This window comes from Artibeus jamaicensis, unplaced genomic scaffold (assembly GCF_021234435.1).
Source record: "Artibeus jamaicensis isolate MK-2021 breed Jamaican fruit bat unplaced genomic scaffold, CSHL_Jam_final contig_426, whole genome shotgun sequence".
Lineage (NCBI taxonomy): Eukaryota > Metazoa > Chordata > Mammalia > Chiroptera > Phyllostomidae > Artibeus > Artibeus jamaicensis.
In genome coordinates this window covers 664,979-686,848 of record NW_026521826.1, presented here as the reverse complement: position 1 = coordinate 686,848, position 21,870 = coordinate 664,979, and the positions used below count along the sequence as shown (strand labels likewise).

Below are 21,870 nucleotides of genomic sequence, written 5' to 3'. Positions count from 1 at the left end.
GCAATATTTTCTTTTGAGAATAATAGTTTCAAGCTGCATTTTAATAGCATGTCTCATATATTTTTTTATTTTTCCAAGAACATTCTATTTATTTTTGTGTAGCTAGACAGTAATTTTTTAAAAAAATCAATCACTATTCAGTTTCCTCTCACCTTCTCCTAGTTGACCTAATCAAAGTTAGTTGAGCTTGCTAGGTGCCCGGAGAGGAAGAGCACACATGTGCAGGAGAAGGGGGGGATATGTGGGGTTTACCATTTGTCCTGAGTGGATGGAAAATTGTAGGTTGTGAGTAGAGAACACTATCAAGCAAGAAACCTGTGGAAATTAATATTTTTGTGGAGCATAAAGAAAGTGGACATGAATTGCAAGCAGACAAGGTCGATCCAGAAAAAGTCCAGCCATTGTTCATACAATGAGAACAATGGGCATGACATTGATGCAACCTGGCAGCCAAGGAGAGTGGACTGGAATGTGCGTGTGTGAATGCCAACAACTTCACTGAACTAGACAGTGGGGGTGGTAGACACCATCGAGTGAGCATGTGTACTGTGTGGCTATCACATTTAAAATGACTGAGCAAGTAGAGCAATGAATCTGCATCAAATTTTGCATTAAGCTTGAACATTCCTCTGCAGAAACTATTCAGGTGCTTCAGAAGGCTAAAGCTATGGGCAACTGGTGACTGGCAGCTTCATCACAACAACACGCCTGCTCGTGTGTCACATCTCACACAGTCTTTTGGTGAAATGTCAAATCACCCAGGTGACTCGGCCCCCTTACTGCCCAGATTTGGCACCCTGCCACTTCTGGCTTTTCTGAAAACTAAAGAAATGTAAGACTATCAATGAGATTCAGGCAAATATGGCAAGGCACCTGATGAAGATTGGGAGAACAGTGTGAGGTGCCAAGGTGCCTACATTGAAAGGGCTTGAGGCATCATTTTTCCTATGTACGATGTTTCTTATATCTTGTATCTTCTTTAATAAATGTCTCTATTTGTCATAGTTCATGGCTGGATACTGTCTGGACAGATCTCATATATTTAACTAGCATACATTGAAATAAATCAAAGCAGAATTCCTGCCAAGATTAAACTTTAAGACTCAACCTGAAGAAAGGATGAGACTCGGTCACTATGTGATATTAGTCAGTAAAGACTGGATGAGCAACTCCCGGGTAGATTTGGTCTGTCATTTAGTTTGTTTGGCTACTTTGAAAGAAATAACTGATATAGTCATTCAAAAAATTGTTTCTGAGGAATAATGGTAAGCGTCGAAGTTCCAAATCAAGCCTATCCTAATCAGACTAGGGAAGGACATTAATCATAGAAACACAAATTTAAATACAAACTTCCAACGTTGGGAGGGGCTGTAATGGAACTGTTAAGAGTATACAGTAAGGCGCTGTACCTGATTTGCAGAGCGGGGAGCCTGCCTAAAGAAACCCCAGGGCAAGAAAAGGCACATCTAGTTCGAAGAACACAGAGGAACCGAGTAAGGTGCGAGGAAGGGCTAAGAGTCCAAGCAGGCCTGTCAAATGTTAGACATCCAGGCCACTGTCCTGAAAATGGTGAGGAGCCTCTTGGAAGCTTAAGGGTACAAGACATTTGGCTTTTAGAAAATATTGCAATGTGAAGAATAGAAAGAAAAGAAAGGTTGCTGGGAGATCTTCCAGGAGGATTTTGCAGTTGTCTAAGCAAAAGATCATGGTATAGAAAATGCTGCGTCACTTGAGGAAAATGTGGATGTGAGGTAATGAATACACACTATTGGGGAAAAAGTACTATTAAACATGTTTAACCAGGGAAGGGCCTCCTCGTTGAGAGAGTCTCAACTGGGAGCAATTCTGCTGTTCTCAGGGAAAATCATTCTTAGCAAGGCCAGGAGGCATTCTGTCATCCTTGGTGTGTGGGCAGCATGTAGTGGTGGGGGCAGCGAGGCAGAGAACCGGACCCCCCAGCTAACCAAGAAGGCAAGAAAGTAGTCAGGCTTGGGTCGGTCTTCCTTGACCATTTGACTTTTTTTTACATCAAATTATACAAGATGACTCATTTGAACATATCATTTTCAGGAATATTTCTCAACAAAGCAATAAAACATCAAGCCATTAAAAACATTTCTATTGGCATAGCAGTCAATAAGAAGAAGAATGAAACAGCATGGATTCATAGCACCAACCTAATATTTCTCAGTTCTTTAAAGTGATATCATTTCAATTGATTTTTTAAACACTGGCATACATTAGTCATTTTATTAAAGTCAAATTATATTTCCATTTACTAGATATGGGAGGAGCCTGGCACCAGGGCTAATGAGAACAAAAGTACAGATATTCTGTCAAATACCTAAGATAAAAAATGTGTCAGGATACAACTGAACACCAAACAAGCACACAATCCAATTTCAAAAATGAGCAGACAACTTGAATAAACAAATATGGAGAAGGAGACATACAGATGACCAATAAACATATGAAAAGATGCTCATTACCACTAATCATCAAGAAATGCAAATTCAAATCACAATGATATGGCAGCTCACACCTGTCTGAATGGCCATCAGTAACAAATCAACAAATAGCAAGTGCCGGTGAGGCTGTGGAGAAAGGGGAACCCTGGTGCGCTGTTGGTGGGAGTGCGGACTGGTGCAGCCGCTGTGGAAACAGTATGGAGATGCCTCGGAAAATTAAAGATGGAACTGCCTTATGACTCAGCAATTCTACTTCTGGGCCTAAATCTGAAGAACTCCAAAGCACTAATTTGAAAGAATACGCACCCCTATGTTCATTGCAGTGTTATCTGCAAAAACTAAGATACAAAAGCAACCCAAGTGCCCATCAACAGACAAGTGTATAAAAAAGTTGTGGTATATATATATATATATATATATATATATATATATATATATATAGTGGAATATTACTCAGCCATAAAAAAGAATGAAAGCTTACCATTTGTGACAGCATGGATGAATCTAGAGGGTATTATGCTAAGTGAAGTATGTCAGAGAAAGACAAACACTGTATGATTTCACTTATATGTGGAATCTAAAGAAAAAATAAATGAACAAGCAAAATGAAACAGACTCATAGATATACAGAAAAGACTAATGGTTGCCAGAGTGTAGGAAGATTGGGGGGCTGGGTGAAAAAGGCAATGGGATTAAGTAAAAATTAATAGCTATAAAATAGTCACAGAGATATAAAAGTATAGCATAGGAAATATAGTCAATAATATTGTAATAACTCTGTATGGCGCCAGGTGGGTAGTGAAAATATCAGGGGAAGCACTTTATAAAGTATATAATTGTCTAATCACTGTGCTCATACAAAACTGATACAAAATAATATTTAATGTAAATTGCAATTTAAAAAATTTTAAAGATATGTCAGGAAAGAAATGAACACTATTTATTTTCCCTAATATTCCTTTTAATTTTTAATTTTCCCTTAACTATCCAAGGAAACAGTATACAGAAGTTTTCTATCTACATTTAGTAAAATTATGAACATAAGTTACTAATATCTGCATATACTATTTTTACAAATATGACTAAAAAGCAAAGTGATAGAAGATAACTTTTAATAAGGAATCTCAAGTTCTTTAATGAAGAACTTCAAGAATACTCATGTGCGTATGTCTACCTTTCTGAAGTCGTTGATTATGGATCTGACAGCTCTACCTTTGGCCCACGACATGCAGGTTGTAGTGATAATACTGGTAAGGAGTTATTAAGTGTTCATTGCTGCCTTGTCATCAGCAACTCATGTCATTGGCTCTATGACCCAAGACTCGTCAGACTATTAGATCTACAAAATGTTAAAAAATTGTCATCAGGTCCAAAACTTTTCAGCTTACTTAAGGGTTTTCTATAATGCAGCCTGGCTGCAAGTGAGATTTTATCATTCCAGTAACTTTTTTAAAAAATTAATATTTGCTGAAAGAACTCCAGATCCGTATGTGGTTATAAGATATGAAATAGAGAAATCCCTGTGTACATATTCCAGTTTTCCCCAACAGGGACGTCCTGCAAAGCTGCAGTGTATTATAAGAACACTGACATCAGTGTTCTTGGCCAATCCAGCAATCTTGGCCAATTGCCCGGTTCTCCTTGTACTTACACTCGTGTGTGTACATCCAGTTTTACACAAGTTCTATGCCACTGCATTCAGTAGGTCTGACACCGCCAGTATAGGTCGGGTCGCTCTTTTACAGTCACACGATTGACTTCGCACCCCTGGCTCTCTAACCTCTGTCTTTCTGTCCTCCATTCCTAAAATATTGCCATTTCCAAAACATTATCTATATGGGACAATAGATTACACAACCTGTGAGACTGGCTTTTTCTACTTGGCAAAACTCCACAGTGATTTGTTTTAATTGTTAGTCTGTCAGTACTTTGTCTTTATTGAGCTGTGTTCCATGGTTTCCATGTACTAGAGTTCGTTTAACCTTTTAACTGTTGAAGGACATTTCACTGATTCCAGTTTGGAGCCATTGCACGTGAAGCTGCTATGAATGCTGATGCTCAGGTTTTGTTTAGACACAGTTGGTATTACTCTGGATTGAATCCCCCAAATAAAATTGCTGGATCTTACGGTAAGTGCATGTTTAATTGTACAGGAAACTGCCAACCTGTTTTTCAGAGTGCCTGTGCCATTTTACATTCCCACTAGCAATGGATAAGCGATCCACCTTTTCCCAACCTCGTGTGTGTCACAGCTTTTAATTTTAGCCGTTTTGAGAAGTGTGCAGCAATTTCTGAGTGCGGTTTTAATTTGCATTTTCCCCAGCAGCTAGTGATGCTGACCATCTCTCCTTATGTTTATTTACAACCTGTATATTGTCTTTGGGGAAATACCTGTTTATATCTTTTGCCCATATTCTAATAGAAATTCTGTATTTTTACTCATGGAATTCAGAGTTCTGTATATATTCTAAATAGTAGTCTGCTGTCAGATATGGGTTTGTAAATCTTTTTTCCCTGTAGCCTATCTTTTCACACTCTTCACCGAAGCATTCACAAAACAAAAAATTTCACATTTTGATGAGATAAAATTAATTTTTCTTTTTATAGATCATTCTTTTTATGCTTAGTCTAAGAACTTTTCACCTATCTCTAGGCCCTGAAGATCTTCTGCTATTTTTTCCCCTAAAAGTGTATGGCTATATATTTTACATTTCAGTCTATGATCTAATTTTCACATAAAGTGTGAGGTTTAAGTTTGCTTGCTATAGGTGGATTCTTCTTGCTAGTTTTACCCCCCAAATTTTGTATCTCTTGTCAGAAATAGGAGTCTCGGGTCAGGAGGGAAGAAGGGCGCTTCCCCAGGCCGCCTGGTTTCGGCGGGGCTCTGACCCGCCCCCACCGGCTGGTGGCATTGCCTTGGCCCCATGTTGGAGGGACTCCCAGTTCAACCAGAGGAAAAATGGGCCAGAGAAATGTTTCATATTTGTATTTACAGGGAAAGAACTTTCAGGTCTCACATCTACACATTAGATGCTGACTCAGTCCATGAGAGAGAGAGTTCATTTGTTTCATGAAAAAAAACAAGTAGAAATAGTGTATATTAAGTGTGTTTTATTATGCACATATTTTATATATAAGTATAGAATTTTTATTTAAACAGTAAGCACAGACTAATTAAATATAAATGTAATTTGAGAGATGATATAGTACTGAACACTATGTTATATTGTATTACCTTTAATGCATAAAACAATCCTACTGAAGTAGGTATTGTTCTCATTATTTTAATGGGTGAGTAATTTTAAGTTCAAATGTTTCATTAGCTCACAGAGAAACATGCAGGTGGTAAATGTAAGAGATCTGAATAGAGTCCTGACTAATGTGAACTTAAGGCTGATGTTCTTCCCACTAAAAGGCATTGCCTGTTAGAAATAAAACATGTAAGATGGAAAAGAGCACAGACGGAATGAAGTTCCAGTCCTCACGGCCGTGTGAGGCCAGGGCCGCATGACAGTACCTGTAAGACAGCCAGCCTTGCTGACTGCCTCAGTGCCACCATTCGACTAGGGTCTCTCTCGTGGTCTTTTCAGCTTGTGGGCTTTTAAGGCCAAGGTGAAGGCCACAACAGCCACTTCTCTACCCTTCTGTAATTTCTATGGTATACTTTAAATGGTGCTTGTAATGGTGCCTTACAGTCATTTTGCCCCAGAGGATCTCATCAGGAAGAGAGGGAGGGAGAGAGACAGAGAGAATAAGAGAAAAAACAAATTCTGGTCTTCTCTCTCTTTAGTTGCTACAGAAAGGAAGAACCATCAATGCTCATGAGAATTTAATAAGGCCAGAAAACAATCTCCTCAAGTTACTTTCCATGTGTATTGGCAAATAAAAAGTCCCATGGCAATATGTGTGTTATGGTTCAAAGTTTAACTCCTAACAGTCGAGATTTCTCACTTTTTTAATTCAAGAAATCCAAGCAGCAAAATTGTCCTTTTCTTACTTTGAGAGGCAATGAGTCATTTCCACTCTAACTGTTCATGTTCACAAACCCAGTTCTGCTGATTAAATAAACAAGCCCACCGACCTTCAGGAAGCTGTTCTGACACTGTCCATCCCCACTGGGGATTAGGAAGTTGCTGTCAAAGCTGATCTCCAGGTGGTCACTTTCATGAGTAATGACTGTCCAGGCACACCTGCTGTTCTCAGGAAAATTCTGAGGCCAGTGAGGGGATCTGATGGTTCCATTATCTGAATGAAGTATTCCGCCACAACCTTAAAAATTGTCATGGAAAAAGTCATTAATCTGGAGGAAAATAACAACGTGAAGCCAGGGCTTCTAGAGAAGACACATTTGGAAATGTGGGATTTTAGCTCGTCTCTCCTTAGGTATGAGCCCCTGGCCTCTGGGGCAGGCAAACAACACTCAGTCAGTGTCAGGTGCACTGAATCTACAGGACGTGTCAGCTGTTACTCTCTTGTCACACCTCCAGGAGCTCAACTGAGAACTCGAATCCTCCTCACAAACAGGATGGACTCCTACACTGTCTCCAGACAATACCAATATGATAAACTCCCTTTGAGGCTACAATCCGTGGTCCAGCAATCCCAAATTGTGTGTTTTATTACCACAAAACAAGAATACAAGTCCTTACTCATTTGCAATTTCATTCTAACACACAGGACTAGAGAAAGCGATCTTGAGGAGGGGAACATTCTCCCATTAATCACCCTGGTCCATTCACATTAAAATATTGGTGAATGGAAATAAAGTACATGGATTGACATTAAAAATCTAGAATTATTTTATACTATTGAACTATGTACTTAAGACATGACAAAAGCCAGAATGGATTGAGTGCCCCTGGCCTGTGAACCAAAGGGACACTGGTTCAATTCCTAGCCAGGAACATAGCTGGGTTGGAGGCCAGGTCCCCAGCAGGGGGCATGTGGGAGGCAACCACACCTTGATTTTTCTCTTTCTCTCTTTCTCCTTGCCTTTCCCTCTCTCTAAAACTAAATAAATAAAATCTTTTTAAAAATTTTAAAAAGCTCCCTTTGACTTCACAGCAACCAGTGCTTTAATGAGGGAAAATTTGACTCATTCCATAAAGATCTTTGTAATAACTCTTACTCTCCTGTAAAGAATTGCCCTGTGTGTGTGACATTGCAAAGCTCTAACAAAGTCCTGACTAAAAGTATCTGATGTAAGTTCTTACATCTTCTGGGAACTTCCATGAAGTCCATACTTTATATACTCAAATGCTACATCCTTTGAAATCAAATGTATGATTATTTGTCACATACTACAGGTACAGCATTCATTCTAAAAATCACAGATCTTGTTATTTTGCTGCTCAGCACTCTTCACTGGCTCCCCACGACTTAAGGATAATATGGAAGCCAAGACTCCATGTGAGGTGGACGACTTATCTTCCTGCCATCAGCTCACCACTTCCCAGTCTTCCTCCAGGCTGCCGAATGTTAAATTACCGCAATCCCCACACACCTTTTCTATTCCTTACGATTCCGTGGTTGTGCCCTTTTGCCCATGGAGGCAGAATGATAAAGTGTTAATATCACAGTTCCCAGGCTCTGTCTTTATTCAAACCCTGACCCTACCAATTATTAGCTACACAGTCTAGTCCATTTATTAACCCATGTATCCTAAGTTTCTGCCTGTGCAAAATGGAAAAAACATGTATTGGTGCTGTTTCGTCCTTTTGGGGTTGCTACATCAGATGCCGCATTTAGAACCAAGTCTTACAGAGAATATACAAAATATACACTTGCGGAATTAGTTATTAAATTTTTTAAATCAAAGAAAAAGGATGGTAAGTGCAGAGAATGTTTCTTTTACCTAAAGTCTGTGTGCTCCACGTAGCATAGAATCCACCATTTTGCACTGAATGGTCTGAGTTAAAAATCACCACCAGCTGGTTTGAACCAGACTGGATTGGCCCAGGGTTGGAAGTCCCACAGTACTGTCCTATTATGGGCGATCCAGGGGAACCACCATTCCTGACAGTGACAGAGTCCCAAGCACAGGCTACATGGCTTTCAATATCAAAGTCACTAAATGTAAGCTGCAGGAGAGGAAAGAAACAATGAGGCACTCGTTATTTTATGAGTTGTGACTTTACCTACCCAGAGTTAGATAAGCTCCCCACAAATCCTTTTATTTTGTCTTAATTTATACAATTTTGTATTTATATCTCTTCATTTAATTTTCCCTTGCCCTCCTTTTTCCTTATTGAAGTTTCTCTTGGAAATTGTGAAAAAGGATGTTTCTCTCCAAACTAGAGTCACTAAGAGAACTCCTCAATCCTGTGGGCCAGGATGGCAAGTCATATCAAGTGCATGAATACACCTCACTCCTGGGTGTGGAATTATCTTCCACTTTAAGCTTTCCCAATGCTTGAAACAAGAACTTATTCTCCAGTAATTGCAAACTTACAGATGTCATTGTATAAGAGAGACTTTTAGAGAGAAAACAATCTGATTGCAAAATCAAAGGCTAATATTTGCTTATTAAAAGAACTCTGTTCCCACACAGGACATGATATTGTAGTTCTATAGTCTCAGAAGTAATTTTCTCAGTCATCAAAACTCACAGTGATGGTGTGGCCTTGCGGGGCTTCCAACAACCAAGAACAGTGGGTCAATTTTTCATAAGAGGCTGGATAGTTGGGGCTTGTGATCACTCCACTCTCACCTATCTGTATTCCGCCACAGTCTGAAATTAGATTTGTGACCTTCTAAATAAGATAGGAAAAAAAACCCCTGCAAAACCAAGGTATGTTATACTACTTCAAGCTATCATATTTTATAATTTAAAAATACAATAAATGAATAAATAAATGAAATTGGATAAGAGCAAAGTAAAATTGTGTGCAAGATTAGAAATAAACAAAATCCTATATGCAGAATTATAGAGCAACACAGACTCAAGTTTAGTACAAAGGAGAAAGAAGATAATACTATACCATAATGCAGCAAAATTAGGTATGTGTCTATAACTGATAGTGAATGTACTAGAGACAAAGTAGCCTTTCCTGAAAAAGCCAGGCCAATGAAAATAAATATAAGCTGGGAGAATATGATTATTTCCATAACTAGAGACTTTGTCATTTGTTAATAAGCACACATGTCTGCAGTCAACTATCAAAGTACACTTGTATATTAGCACAGCAGTTGAAAAACAGATATATATATATAAAGCATAGCATGATATGTTTCACACAAATAATACTGCTTCCTGAAGTCTGACTCCTTTCTTTCAATCTAAAAAGGAAAAATATACTGGCAACATAAGTAATTGAGTAGACAATGCTTGTCTCAATGTCACTCCTCCTCACTCCTTCTCCCAATCAACTCCCATTTGATTATAGCACAAAAAATGTTAGATAAAACTATAACCAAAACATATTTTGATTTATATCCGAACTTAATGGGAAGAAAGGAGATCTCCAAAATCAACAAATAAATGCACTCAAATTCTGAGGGGCAACCTCACACTGAAAGTATATTAGTCTGAGAAGATAGAGAACCAAGATGTGTGTCCCAGGGATTGGGGTCTAAGGTTCTTATGACCAGACAAAGAGAACACATGACCTCAGACGCCCACAAAGTCAAGAACTAGAGTTGAGAGTTTACATAAAGTCGGGGATCTGAAAAGACTGCCATATTAATGAAAAGGAACTAGAAAAACTTCAAGGGCCCAGAGCAAGGAGTGATCCTGCCTGACCCGGATGAAATTTTCAGGTGCAAGCGAAGTATCATAGATACAAATCTAACACAAAACATTAGCAAATAATACCCAGTAATATGTTCAAAACATACATCATGACTAAATAGGGTTTATCCTGGAAATCAAAGGATGGTTTAAAGAGAAAAAATTCAAATTAACTTATCACATTAGCATATTAAAGGAGTAAAATAGAATAATTTCAATAGATGCAGAAAAATTATTTGATAAAATTTTATATTCATTCCCGGGGGAAAAAAACAAACAACTTTTTTTGTACACTAGGAATTTAAGGGGCTTTCTTTATTCTGATAAGGAGCATTTATTGAAAACCTAAGAGCAGCCCATATACTTAACAATGACATGTCACAGGCATTGACATTAAGGTCAAGACCAGATGCTCTCATCTCTTCCATTCAAAATTATGATAATGGCTTAGCTAGTGAAATAATGCAAGAAAAAGAAATGAAGTATTAGGACTGCAAAAAAAGCACTATCATTTGCAGGAGATATGATTATTTATACAAAAACCAAAGATAACTGTAGTTAAAATACTAAATTAATGAAAGTATAGCAAGATCTCTGGGCTAAAAACCAATATAAAAATTTAAAAATTCCTAGATATCAGCAACAACCAATCAAAAAATGTAATTTAGAATGTCCTACTGACATTAGCAGCAAAAACAATAGCAACCTAGAAATGAATCTAACAAAATATATATGAGATATTTAGGGAAAATATTATAAAAATGTTGCCTATTGTTTTATTGCCAGAGTTTGAAAGCTTAATCACAAGTCTTACCTGTAAAGGAATACTGTGCATGGAATCCAATATGCTCTACACGTTCATTGGTGACAAAGTGCACCCACACCTCAGGATAAGGTATTACCAATGGCACCGTAGATGCTGAAGGTCCACACAGTCTCCATATCAGAGGCCCTTCAGCATTACCTGAACAAAAGAACACATCAAATGCCATTATTTGTACAGCTTTTCAGAAATATAGTTAGTGAATTCAGTAGGAATCAATAATAAAAAACTTCACAGTGCTCATTAACACGTTTAAAATTTTCATTGGTAATAGACATTTCAAAAATTTCCTCTCCATCTTTGTCAAAAGCAAAAGAAAGAGACCCTCCAAGACAAAAAATAAATAAACAACAACAAAAAGCATGTTTTTCTGGTATGGGCCTCTTTCTCTAATGTAGGCACCATTATGCTCCAACTTGTTTTCATAATTATCTTAGTATATCTAAACAGAGATGCAATTAATTGTTTTACAAAAAACTTTTGGTTTTGCCTTGTTTTTTTTTTAGGAAGTAAGAAATATAATACCAACAAGTGACAAACTATATTATCAAGATAAAAGTTGTAAATACTTAAAATTTTAATGATTTTTTTCACTGTATTTAATCAACTAAAACACACGGTATATTCAGTACTCAGGCCAAGAACTATCATATTTGAAGCTGAATATTTTTATGAAGATCATTTTTCATTGTAATTTGATTATCATTTATAGAGCACTTATAGAGCTCACACTTACCTGCTCTTTTTTAAAGTAAAACAACGTCACTGATCTTAAAAGTCAATAAAAATATAGTATTTTAACTGTCTCTAAAGTGGAAGAATGGAGAGAAAATTGCATTTAACTGACATACAGCTGCTTCATTTGAGTCTATAAGCCGGAGGCTCTGCGCCAGTGGTGGTGGTGAAGGTTCCCTAGAACCACATGGAGAACAGTCCCAAACTGCAGCTTCCATTTCTCTCATGAGTTTTCTCTAGATTTATCTGTCTTACAGAGCCCACATGATTCTCTGGCTGAGGTAGGGGGTCTGTGATCACAGACGTTATCTATTTCTCCTTCTAGAAAATTCTGTCTTCCATGTTCTCAAACCCATCACTGATTCCTAAAATTGTCATCAGAAAACTACATTAGCTGTCACTGCTTTCAGCCTCCTTTTCTTTAAATTTTGCAATAACAGGAACTTGGTGAACCTTGGATGGCATAGATGGTCCACCATGTTACTTTCTTTCTCTATTTTTAAGGTGGAAAAGAGTGCCCATGTGTTGATCAATCAGGGCAATTTAATGGATAATCTACGCCTTGCCTATAGGAAAGAACTGAAATGGATTCATCTTTTTTGGTCTACCAAGTACACCTCCAGCCTTTTCTGTCATGAAATCAAAGACAGACGTGACTGCTCTGGGTTGATTCCTCACAGAACTCCCACAGCTTCTCCATCTGGTGCATTTCAAAACTTCTTTTGACTTCAAAGGACTAAGCAGAATTCCACGGCCACTTTTGTGAATCCCGTAAGTTCAGTAAACCACTGACACTCTGACCATTTTTGGTTCCACTCTCTGAGGAGAGGACTCTTGAGTACTAGACTTCGGCTGAAGGGACCACTTGAACGCATTAAGAGAGGGAAAACAGACCAGAATTCCTCCTGGGTAAATCTCATGCAATTGAGACGTACGGTCGGGTTTGAGACATGATTCATCTCTCTCATCGTTCACAGGGCATGTTTTCCTCAGCTGAGCACACACAGAGTTATGGCTCTGTCTGCCCACCACTCCCCTGGATCTTATGTACGTATACGACAGCCATCTGACTCCTTATGCTGGTGCTCTGCAGGCGTAAGCAGAATACTGTAGATAAATGGGAGAAATGGCCTTGATTGAACTCACCCACTCGGAACTCTAGGACATCAAATTGACAGTCTTGGTGATTTTCCAGGTCAAAATCTTCAAAATGAATGTAAATGGATGAATTTTCCTGATTTGGATTGCTGAGCAACCATTCACAGTTTAGGTTTCTGGAGTAATTACTGACTCCGTTATAACCAGGAGAAGTAAAGTTTCCTCCAGGGAAATTTGAGAGGGACCCGCCACACACTAAAAAAAAAAAAAAGAGGCAACAGAGGAAGTAGTAGTAAAATTCATGCTGTAACAGAAGATATAAACAATACAGGAGCAATCTCTGCAACAACAGCAGTGACATTTTTACTACTTTCATTTTTTTCTAGGTGAAGTCAAGGTTGTGGGTGAAGGGCTTGCTCATGAATGCAAACCTGGGGAGAAGTTTCAGTGGGTTTAGAACAAAATATGTGCAAAAATAAGCCCCTTCTTTATTTTCCCATAGGTGAAGAATAGGTGGGTGGGTGGGGTTTGGCTGTCTATTAATATTTTCTCATTTGAGTCTACTGTTCATTAATATTTAATTTAGGAGAATATCAAAATATAACAGTGGTCCCAGTTGCCTCTACTTATCAGTTTTCTACTTATCTAAGTGTTTAATTGGATCAAACAGATCATTTAACATTACAGTGCCAATTAATTTGCCCCTTTTAATAGGAAATAAACACTCTACATATCAATAAAATAACTTACAGAGTCTTTTCTTAAGTTCTAATCTTCCTATGTTGAAAACCTCTTGGATAATAACACCAATACAGAAAGTAGAAGGATATTTGGAATAGAAAGGCCACGTCTTGCTTAATTATTAAATACTCTATGTCAACGTGAACCCCTCCTCATTTGCACTGGAAATGTGTATGTAGATAGATGACTAAGAAACAGTAAAATCGGTCTTACGTTAATGTAGTTACTCTCTGGAAGTGAGTGACCTTCTACGAGGTGGAGGGTCTCTCAGCACAAAAGAACGACAGAGGCTGCAGAACTGGAAACCAGCTACAATGGCGACGTTGCACGGAACTGAACTAGCATCTTTTCTAACAGCATTTTTAAAGTTTTAATTCACGACAGCAGTTCTCCTTCTAAAACTAAAGTTTTTTTTATTCTTTTAATTTAAAAAAATTTATCCATCATGGGTTTTCTGCCTGGTTACATATGTCTGTTTTATGCAGAAGACCCTAGGTGTAACTTGATCACTGAAGGGAAGATAGATGGCTCTGCTGCTGCAGGCAGCAGCTGTGGGGACATCTGCAATGCATATGCATTCATAACGCCCTACATTACCTGCATCTTCACTGGATGTGTAGGAAGCAGTGAAGCCTCCATATGGCCTGGATCCATCGGTGAAATAAATTACTTTCATTGTATTTCCTGAAGATTTGATCTCATCACTTACATTCACATTGCTACACAGCTTCTCCAGCTGGGGTGAGTTACTTCTAATGCCATTGAATACCTGTTAGAAAAACAGTTTAACCCTGAGACACACAGTCCATCTTACTGAATATTCCCTAGGAGATTACACTCCAAATTCAGAAACACTTCCTTCTCAGGAAACCCTGTGCTAAAATGAATTACTGAACAATACGGGCTCCTAGCCCAGTGCCACAAACCACTATATTACCCAGAGCACATTTTGTGGCCTCAGGGTCATTTCACTAAATGAAAATACAGCACTAATACCCTCCTGCCATGTGCTGACAAATGAAAAACTGCTGTACTCCTTGCAACGGGAAACCGCGCTCCACATGTGAAGGAAAAATGCCAACACGCTCCCATCTCAGTGCACAGCGTCCACTGATGGGCAGTTCTTCCTAACACTGCACCAGGACCTCTGATGTTCTGAATGAAGACTTATATCTTAGTCTCTGATGATGTGAAGAGTATAATCAAATATTTTAAAATGCCTTGAAAAGCCAATCTCTATCAATAATTCTTTCCTAATCACTAATAGATCCAAGCTTCAATTCTTTTACTACTTTGAATTTTAAAAAGTAGATTAGAGTATTGTTGACTCCAAAATATTAAACAATAACTTGTTACATACATAGTTATAACAATTGGCAAAGTATTATTTCACTTCTGTACAAAATCAAGCGGATGTTTCAGCATGCCTGGTGTTCACAGTTCAAGAAAGATCTGAAGGAACTAAACAGTAATTGAAAGAGTGAGTGATTGACATTCCTTTTTTAAAAAGATTTGAATTTCTCTCAATTACAAATAATGGCATACAGTATGACAGTAATAACTATGGGGAAAGAGAATGTACTCCATCACAAAAGATAAAAGCTTTATTATTTACTATAATTTATCATGAAATTTAGCTCCTTCCTTCCTTCCTCTCTCCCGCTGCCCCTCCCTTCATCCTCTTTCTTTCTTCCTTCCTTCTTTCCTTTTTTCCTGGTAAGTTCTCAAGAAAATAAAGGATGAGCAAAGGGCAACCCATATCCCCTTGTAGGCAGTAGAGTGAACAGCAAACAGACAAACAAAAAAATATCAAACCTATAAAAATATATTGCAAAAAAAAAAAGAATATGAACATCATATTGAAAATTCAGCATTAATTCTGAAAATGTTTCTTTGTTGGAGTTTTAACCTCCCCAGGAGAAAAGACCTGTAGAAATGACATTTGTAGTTTTCCACTAATTAAACAGTCAAGTCTCCTTCCTCCCTTGTCGCCTGCCACGAAGCCAAATTGACAGCCCCAGTCCTGTACACAGAGCTTCCAATCAGCCATTGAGTACTTCCTTGTTAAGTAGAAATGAATAGCCAATGGTTATCAGACATTTAGGGAAACATCTAATATCAAAGGCAGAGACAAATATAGTAAATAGGAAGCAAGAACTTAAAGAAAATTGACTGCAAAAAAGCAAAAACTTCAAAATTATGATTGAAATAGTCATATATGTATGTGAAAATATTATATATATTGAATATTTAAATATGATATATTTAAAGAATAAGAATAAAATAAGTACAATTCTAGGTATACATATTCTTTACCACTCATCTCCACTTCATAACCCTTAAGAAGCTATAAGAGCATATGCCTTTCCAAAAACAGCAAATTAACCAGGACAGGGAAATTCTTATATCATAAAGCCAGGGATCCAGCCCAAGAAAGGAAGAGAGGGATTTGGAAATTTGAAGGGAAATCGCTACATGCAGCTGGCATCAGGCTTGCAGCTGATGAACAAAGGCTCAGGAAAGAATATTGCTAAGGAAAACGAATGAAAATAATAAATGTGCTTCATTTTATAAGGTGGAGATATATGTCTGGAGTGGAAGGTGTGTGGAAGAAAGAATTAGTAATAAATTTATAGAAAAACAAGAAACTATAAAAAGGACCCTATCATTACTATTATTACATTTTTTAAAAAGCAAATGCTACCTGGCTTAGCTATAAGTGGTGTTTCCATAATTATGGTAATGGAAACATTAAATAGCAGTTTAAACAAACTGTGACGTAAGTATTTTGGAGGAATTGGGGGAGCTCGTGAAGTGTGCATCTGTTGGGGTGGTGGGGCTGCTTTGGGAAGAGAGCCGAGCCCTCACGGTCCACAGCTGGGGCGAGACAGACAACGCCAAAGGCCCACAACAAAGAAGTGACAGAATAGGAATATTATTTTGAAATAATGACAGAAATTCCATAGGGAGTAGCGAAAAGAGTGGAGAGTAGGTGCCTTTGGCATCTATGATACAGAAGTGGGGAAATGATAAGACATAATTCCCAATTTGTGGTTATCGCTGTAAATTTTATTTTAGTTGTTTAAGTTCTAAAACTATGACTCTTCATGTTATCTTTCCTGTAGAGCATGTAAAAATTCTGCTGGTAAGATTCTTAATAACCATTACCTTCAGTATAATCTCAACTATGAAAACCAATTCAAAGGAAAAATAAGCCAGTACATACATTAGAATTTTAACAATGTGCCTGTAGAATTCCAAGTATTTTTATTTTTCTACACTCTAATTTCAGCCACTAAGCATGCATTGTATTTATAATCAGCAACATAGATTAAAATTAGTATAGAAATGAATTTATGTCACATAGTTACAATTGCATAATGTTAACCATTGCCAAGAAAATGTACTGAAATATAGTATAATAGAAGTACTTAATTTTTCTTCAAATATGAGAACTTGGCAAAATTTTAAGCTTGAATATGATCATTTTAGGGTACTAAATAGTGGTAGAAACATACAAAACTACTTTATGTTTTTAAAACTCACTACCCAACAGGAGACAATTAAATGGAAAACAAAAGTGGCTTGTTTTTAAAAAGAAAAAAGATGGTACTTCTATTTATTCATTCAACAATTATTGTCCTCCTTATGTGCCAGGCCCTGGAGATTCAGCCTTGCACAAGGGGCCATGCTAATCTTCTCTGTATTGTTCCAATTTTAGTATATGTGCTGCCGAAGCAAGCACTGGAGATTCAGCCTTGAAGGAAGCTAAGTACATGTCCTACTGGAGTTCACATCCTAGGTGAGGGAGCAGATAATGAACAGCAAACACATAAATATGCCAAGTGGCAGCTGGTCAGATATGCTATAAAAACAATAATGTAGAGAACTGGAGAGGCCAAGCTGAGGTCTATTTCATAGATCAAGTTTTGAGCAGAGACCTCAACAGAGTGAAGGAATAAACCAGGCAGCCTTCTAGACAAAGGCAATAGTGCATGTGAAGGGGGCTGTGGGAGGGTCTTGGCATATTCAATGGACTGTAAGAGGCCCGTGTGGCTGGATCCTGGGAGTGTGAGATAAGATGCAGAGGCAGGAAAGGGAGGGACAGAAAACAATGTAGGGCTGTGCGCCATTATAAAGATGTGGGATTTTCCTGTGAGTGAGATGAGAAGCCATTAGAAGATTTTCAATGGGAATAATGTGATCTGATTTACGTGTAAACCCATCACAGTGGCTGCTGTGTTTAGAATGCAGGGAGACCAGGGTGGAAGTCATTAAAATAAATCTGAGTGGTGATGGTAGTAATAGTGGATGTTATAAAGAGTGGTTAGACTCTGGATCCTCTTAAAAGATACAGCCAAAGGGATTTGCTTATGGATGTAATATAAGGTGTGAGAAAAAAGACTCCCAAACATACATCAAGGTTTTTGAGCAATCAGGAGTTTGAAATTATATTATTTACTGAGATAACAAACCCTGAAGAAAGGACAAATTGGGTGGGAAATATGCTAATATTAATCTACCACCACCACCACAGTAAACATGCATATAGGTCTGTCATTTCACAATTAACAAACCTTATTTCACACTCATGGATCTCACTTTTGTTTTTTGCTCACTGGAGGTAAAAATGCCCAGGGTGTACATCAAAGCATTTGAGCTTGGCTACATGGAGGGCAAGCAACCCTGGTCTCTCAAAGGAGTCACTCAGCACCTCTGCATAGAACAGTATTATGCAGGGCCACTCATCTGCTTTACACTTTTGGTGGTGGGTTGTTCTGTGACTCTGGTCTCATTTAGCCATGTGCTACCCACAGGTGTAATTTCTCTGTTTACTCCGTTTTGCCATGTATTAGCTCTTAAAATTTATCCTACCTATGACCCTGATGTATGTTGTGACCTCTAATAGCCTCTTAAAATAGCTTTTACAAATATCGTAGCAGTTTATTGTGATTTTTGTCCTATTTAAAATACTTAGAATTTTCCTGAAATGCAGTTGCACAATGAGAATATTCTTGACCTAGTTTTCTGACTATGATTTGTGAGTCAATTAACCCCTTTACCAATGGAATATAATATCTCTGACTGCACAGGACACTTACTGTCACATGCTCGCTGCTGCAGGATGAATGAGCTTCCAGCCTCAGGTTGTTAAAAGTTAGGGTGACCTGATTTCCTTCCTGCACAGTGATTCTCCACTCGCAGATCCGGCCATGAGGATTTGGGTTTGGGTAGTTGGGAGAAGTAAATGTTCCAGCAGGGCCCTGTAGATCCCCACCACATTCTGAAGGGGGAGAAAAAAACAAGGGAATATTCAGTGAAACCAAACCAACCCATTATATAAATAATGTTCTCAGAATTAAAGATTTATTCTTTCATTTTCACACTACCTAAATCATTGCTCTTACTTATGTGAACCCTGAGAAAGAAGATACCTACTCAGTAGGGATCTCAGTGGCTAACTCAGCCTAGAAGCCTAGAAGTCATTTCTGCACAGGGGCCTCTCAGGGAAAAGCTTGCACTAAACTGCCTGCCTGCACTGTTTCTGCAGTCTGAGCCACTCCCTTATAAAGGAGTTCCTGGGGCCCTATTTCAACCAGTAGGATTGAGCCTTCCCCATGCAATCTGAGCTGCATAGCCATATTCCCATCAGCTTCTTCACTGACCAATCAGAGTGGCTCCACTCTGATCAATCAGGACAGTTCCTTGTAAACTAATTGAACAGTGAAATTTGGAGTTCTCATTTGCATGAGAACAAACCAATCAGGGACTAGCAGTGGGGACTTCTGTCTATATAAATCAGCTTCCCTGTGGCTCTGGGAGCAGTTTTCCTTTCCACCCAAGACTCTGTTTCCCCCGCTGGAGCTGAGACACTGAAGATGTCTCACCAGAGCAGAATGGGACAGACCAGTACAGGGCAGAGAAAACCAGCCAGAGACAGCAGAGCTGTCCAGCCAGAGAGTGGCCTGGCCTCAGGGCTGCCAGCCTCAGGGTCACCTCACAGCCATGCTGTATCACTATTGAGCTGTTTTGCAATGAACTGAGTTTCCTCTTCACTGCACCCCAAACTGGGGATTCCTACTGGCATAGAATTGTTGCCAACAGCCATTGGTTGACACTTAACTGTACGGATGTGAGGGTTTTTATAGAATATTTGTATTTACTTACTATTTCTAATACTCATATTTGATCTTTGTTTCCAAGAATGATAGTTCACAGCATTTATCATCACAGCCCTAGAAATATGGCAGACCAGTAACTGTAGTAATCTTAGAGTCAGGGAAGTCATAGGGCTAAAATAATTATCCATTTTTTTTTCAGACAAGGTCTTATTTTACCTGAGTTTTTCAGGGAATTTGGAATGCAAATTCCAAGCAACACTAATGGGCAGGCTTCCTTTAGATGAATAATGTAACATTGTACAGCTCCAATCCCCTCCCATCTCCCCTGAGTGCTGGTTCCTTTCCCGCAGCTTTGCTCACAGTTGTGGTTTTTCACTTATTGCTGTGACTGTTAGATTAATGCCTGCCTCTCCACTAAGCTGCAAGGTCCAAGAAGACAGGGTTCATTTTTTTTTTTATCCAACTGTTACAATATCAGTTGCTAGCATAGTGTCTATCCACTGTAGGTGCTCAATAAGACATATCTTTAAATAAATCCATGAACTTACCTTCCAGACTGGACTCAAACCAAAGTCTGAATCCTGAAGCAGTAAGAGAGCCATCAGTGACAAACCTGACCAAAGCAACATTGCTAGAGGTGTCGACACTGTCAGGAATGGTGCTTCCACAGTATCTGCCCAGTAAGTTTCCTGTGGGAGTCAAATAAGTAAGTATGTATATGTCCAGGTGCAGGGAATAATCAAAGATAAGACCCTGTCCATGAAGAAATGATCATTTCTGTCAAGAGAAGCCGACCAAACATGAAGAAAAATCAATATATTCATATATATATATATGAAATGCAACAAAAATAGCAACCGATCAGGGCTTGGGCACCTGAGTACAATGAGGAAGGCTAGCTCATTTGGTTAAAGAAATGGTCTGAAGAAATAAAGTGACATCTATTTTTCATAGTATCTCATACCATGGCATAGTATTCCCAGGTTAAATTACCCTTTCCTCTCCTTACAGGACAGGATGTCCCTCCAATAACTGCATATGACACTGGAATGTCAGAGCAGGAAGACGAAGCCTGCCCTGCATTGTGTTCCCTCAGTGGGGTCTCCAGGGTAGGCTGTAGAAGGGCACCTGCGGCTCAGGACACTCATTGTTTGTGGGTGCGTCAAGGGAGAGCAAAGCTGGCACATCTGTATTTCTCTGCCAAGAATAGACATAGCTGTGCTTTTCTTGGAAGTGAGGACACTTCAAAGGCTGAATGAGTCCATGTGAAAATAAATACCCCGCAAAAGACAGCAGACGTATTTTACTGACCAGAGGTATGGCTTTCCCAGATCTCAACGAAGTCTTTTTCACAGCCAGAGGAGTTCTGAAGATTAAAGCCATCAAAATGGATGGTGAGATAGTGCCCCGAGGCACCCTGGAGGTGCCACTCACAGAGCAAATCATTCACATAGGGGAGTGTTGGATAGCCGATGCTTTGGATGACACCGCTCTGCCCTGTCACCGTCCCCCCACAACGGGCTGCAAAAACAAAGAACAATATTCTGTTAGAGTTTTAAGAAATTTCACCAGCACCTCTGAAAACTTTCAGGTGTCAAGTGAACACGAATTGAAGTTTTAAAAATTCTGAAAATGTTTCGTTAGTGCTTCCCTTACTATTGGAAATCTATTGTTGATGTAAAGAGAAATGATAACACAAGAGCAATCAAATAATGAGAAATGAAAGACTGGGAGACTGTCGAAGGCATATTCTGTGATACCTCTAATTCTCTTGGGATACTGTGTAAAAGCTACTAGTTGTAACTACGCTTCATTTCAAGAACCAACTGATAGATAGGGCCCACCTCTATCCTGTGTTGGTGATTCTGAAGGCTGAGTAGAAATTCTGCCAGAAACAGTGCTGTGGTTTGTTTCTGATGCCTACTGTTTCCGGTTTAATTGTCAAATCCATGTTTTACTGTAGTCACTGGTATCTCAGGGTCTTGAAAATTACTATTCAATTACTTTTCATTAAGCGGATGTGATAGATTGAACTATATACAGTTTGCATCAGGCTATGAAACAACCTATGGTATAGGTTAAATGTTGTCACAACTAGGCTTTGCAAGTGTTGGGTGTTTAAATACGTTTAGTTGGTGTCCAGACCCACCTTCA

General features: G+C 38.6%; 1 protein-coding gene and 1 pseudogene across 1 annotated transcript in view; both read right to left on the bottom strand.

Moving 5' to 3' along the window:
- The window catches only part of CUBN (cubilin), a 263,178-nt gene that overhangs the window by 59,165 nt on the left and 182,143 nt on the right, over positions 1–21,870 (bottom strand). The window contains exons 46-54 of the mRNA XM_053665793.1: positions 21,028–21,237; positions 20,265–20,405; positions 18,697–18,878; positions 14,192–14,363; positions 12,902–13,108; positions 11,012–11,161; positions 9,077–9,198; positions 8,323–8,548; positions 6,550–6,737 (exon numbers count right to left, since the gene is read on the bottom strand). Of these exons, the coding sequence (XP_053521768.1) occupies positions 6,550–6,737; positions 8,323–8,548; positions 9,077–9,198; positions 11,012–11,161; positions 12,902–13,108; positions 14,192–14,363; positions 18,697–18,878; positions 20,265–20,405; positions 21,028–21,237 (1,598 nt within the window). The remainder of the gene's footprint in view (positions 1–6,549; positions 6,738–8,322; positions 8,549–9,076; positions 9,199–11,011; positions 11,162–12,901; positions 13,109–14,191; positions 14,364–18,696; positions 18,879–20,264; positions 20,406–21,027; positions 21,238–21,870) is intronic.
- Positions 17,225–17,339, bottom strand: LOC119061327 (uncharacterized; annotated as a pseudogene).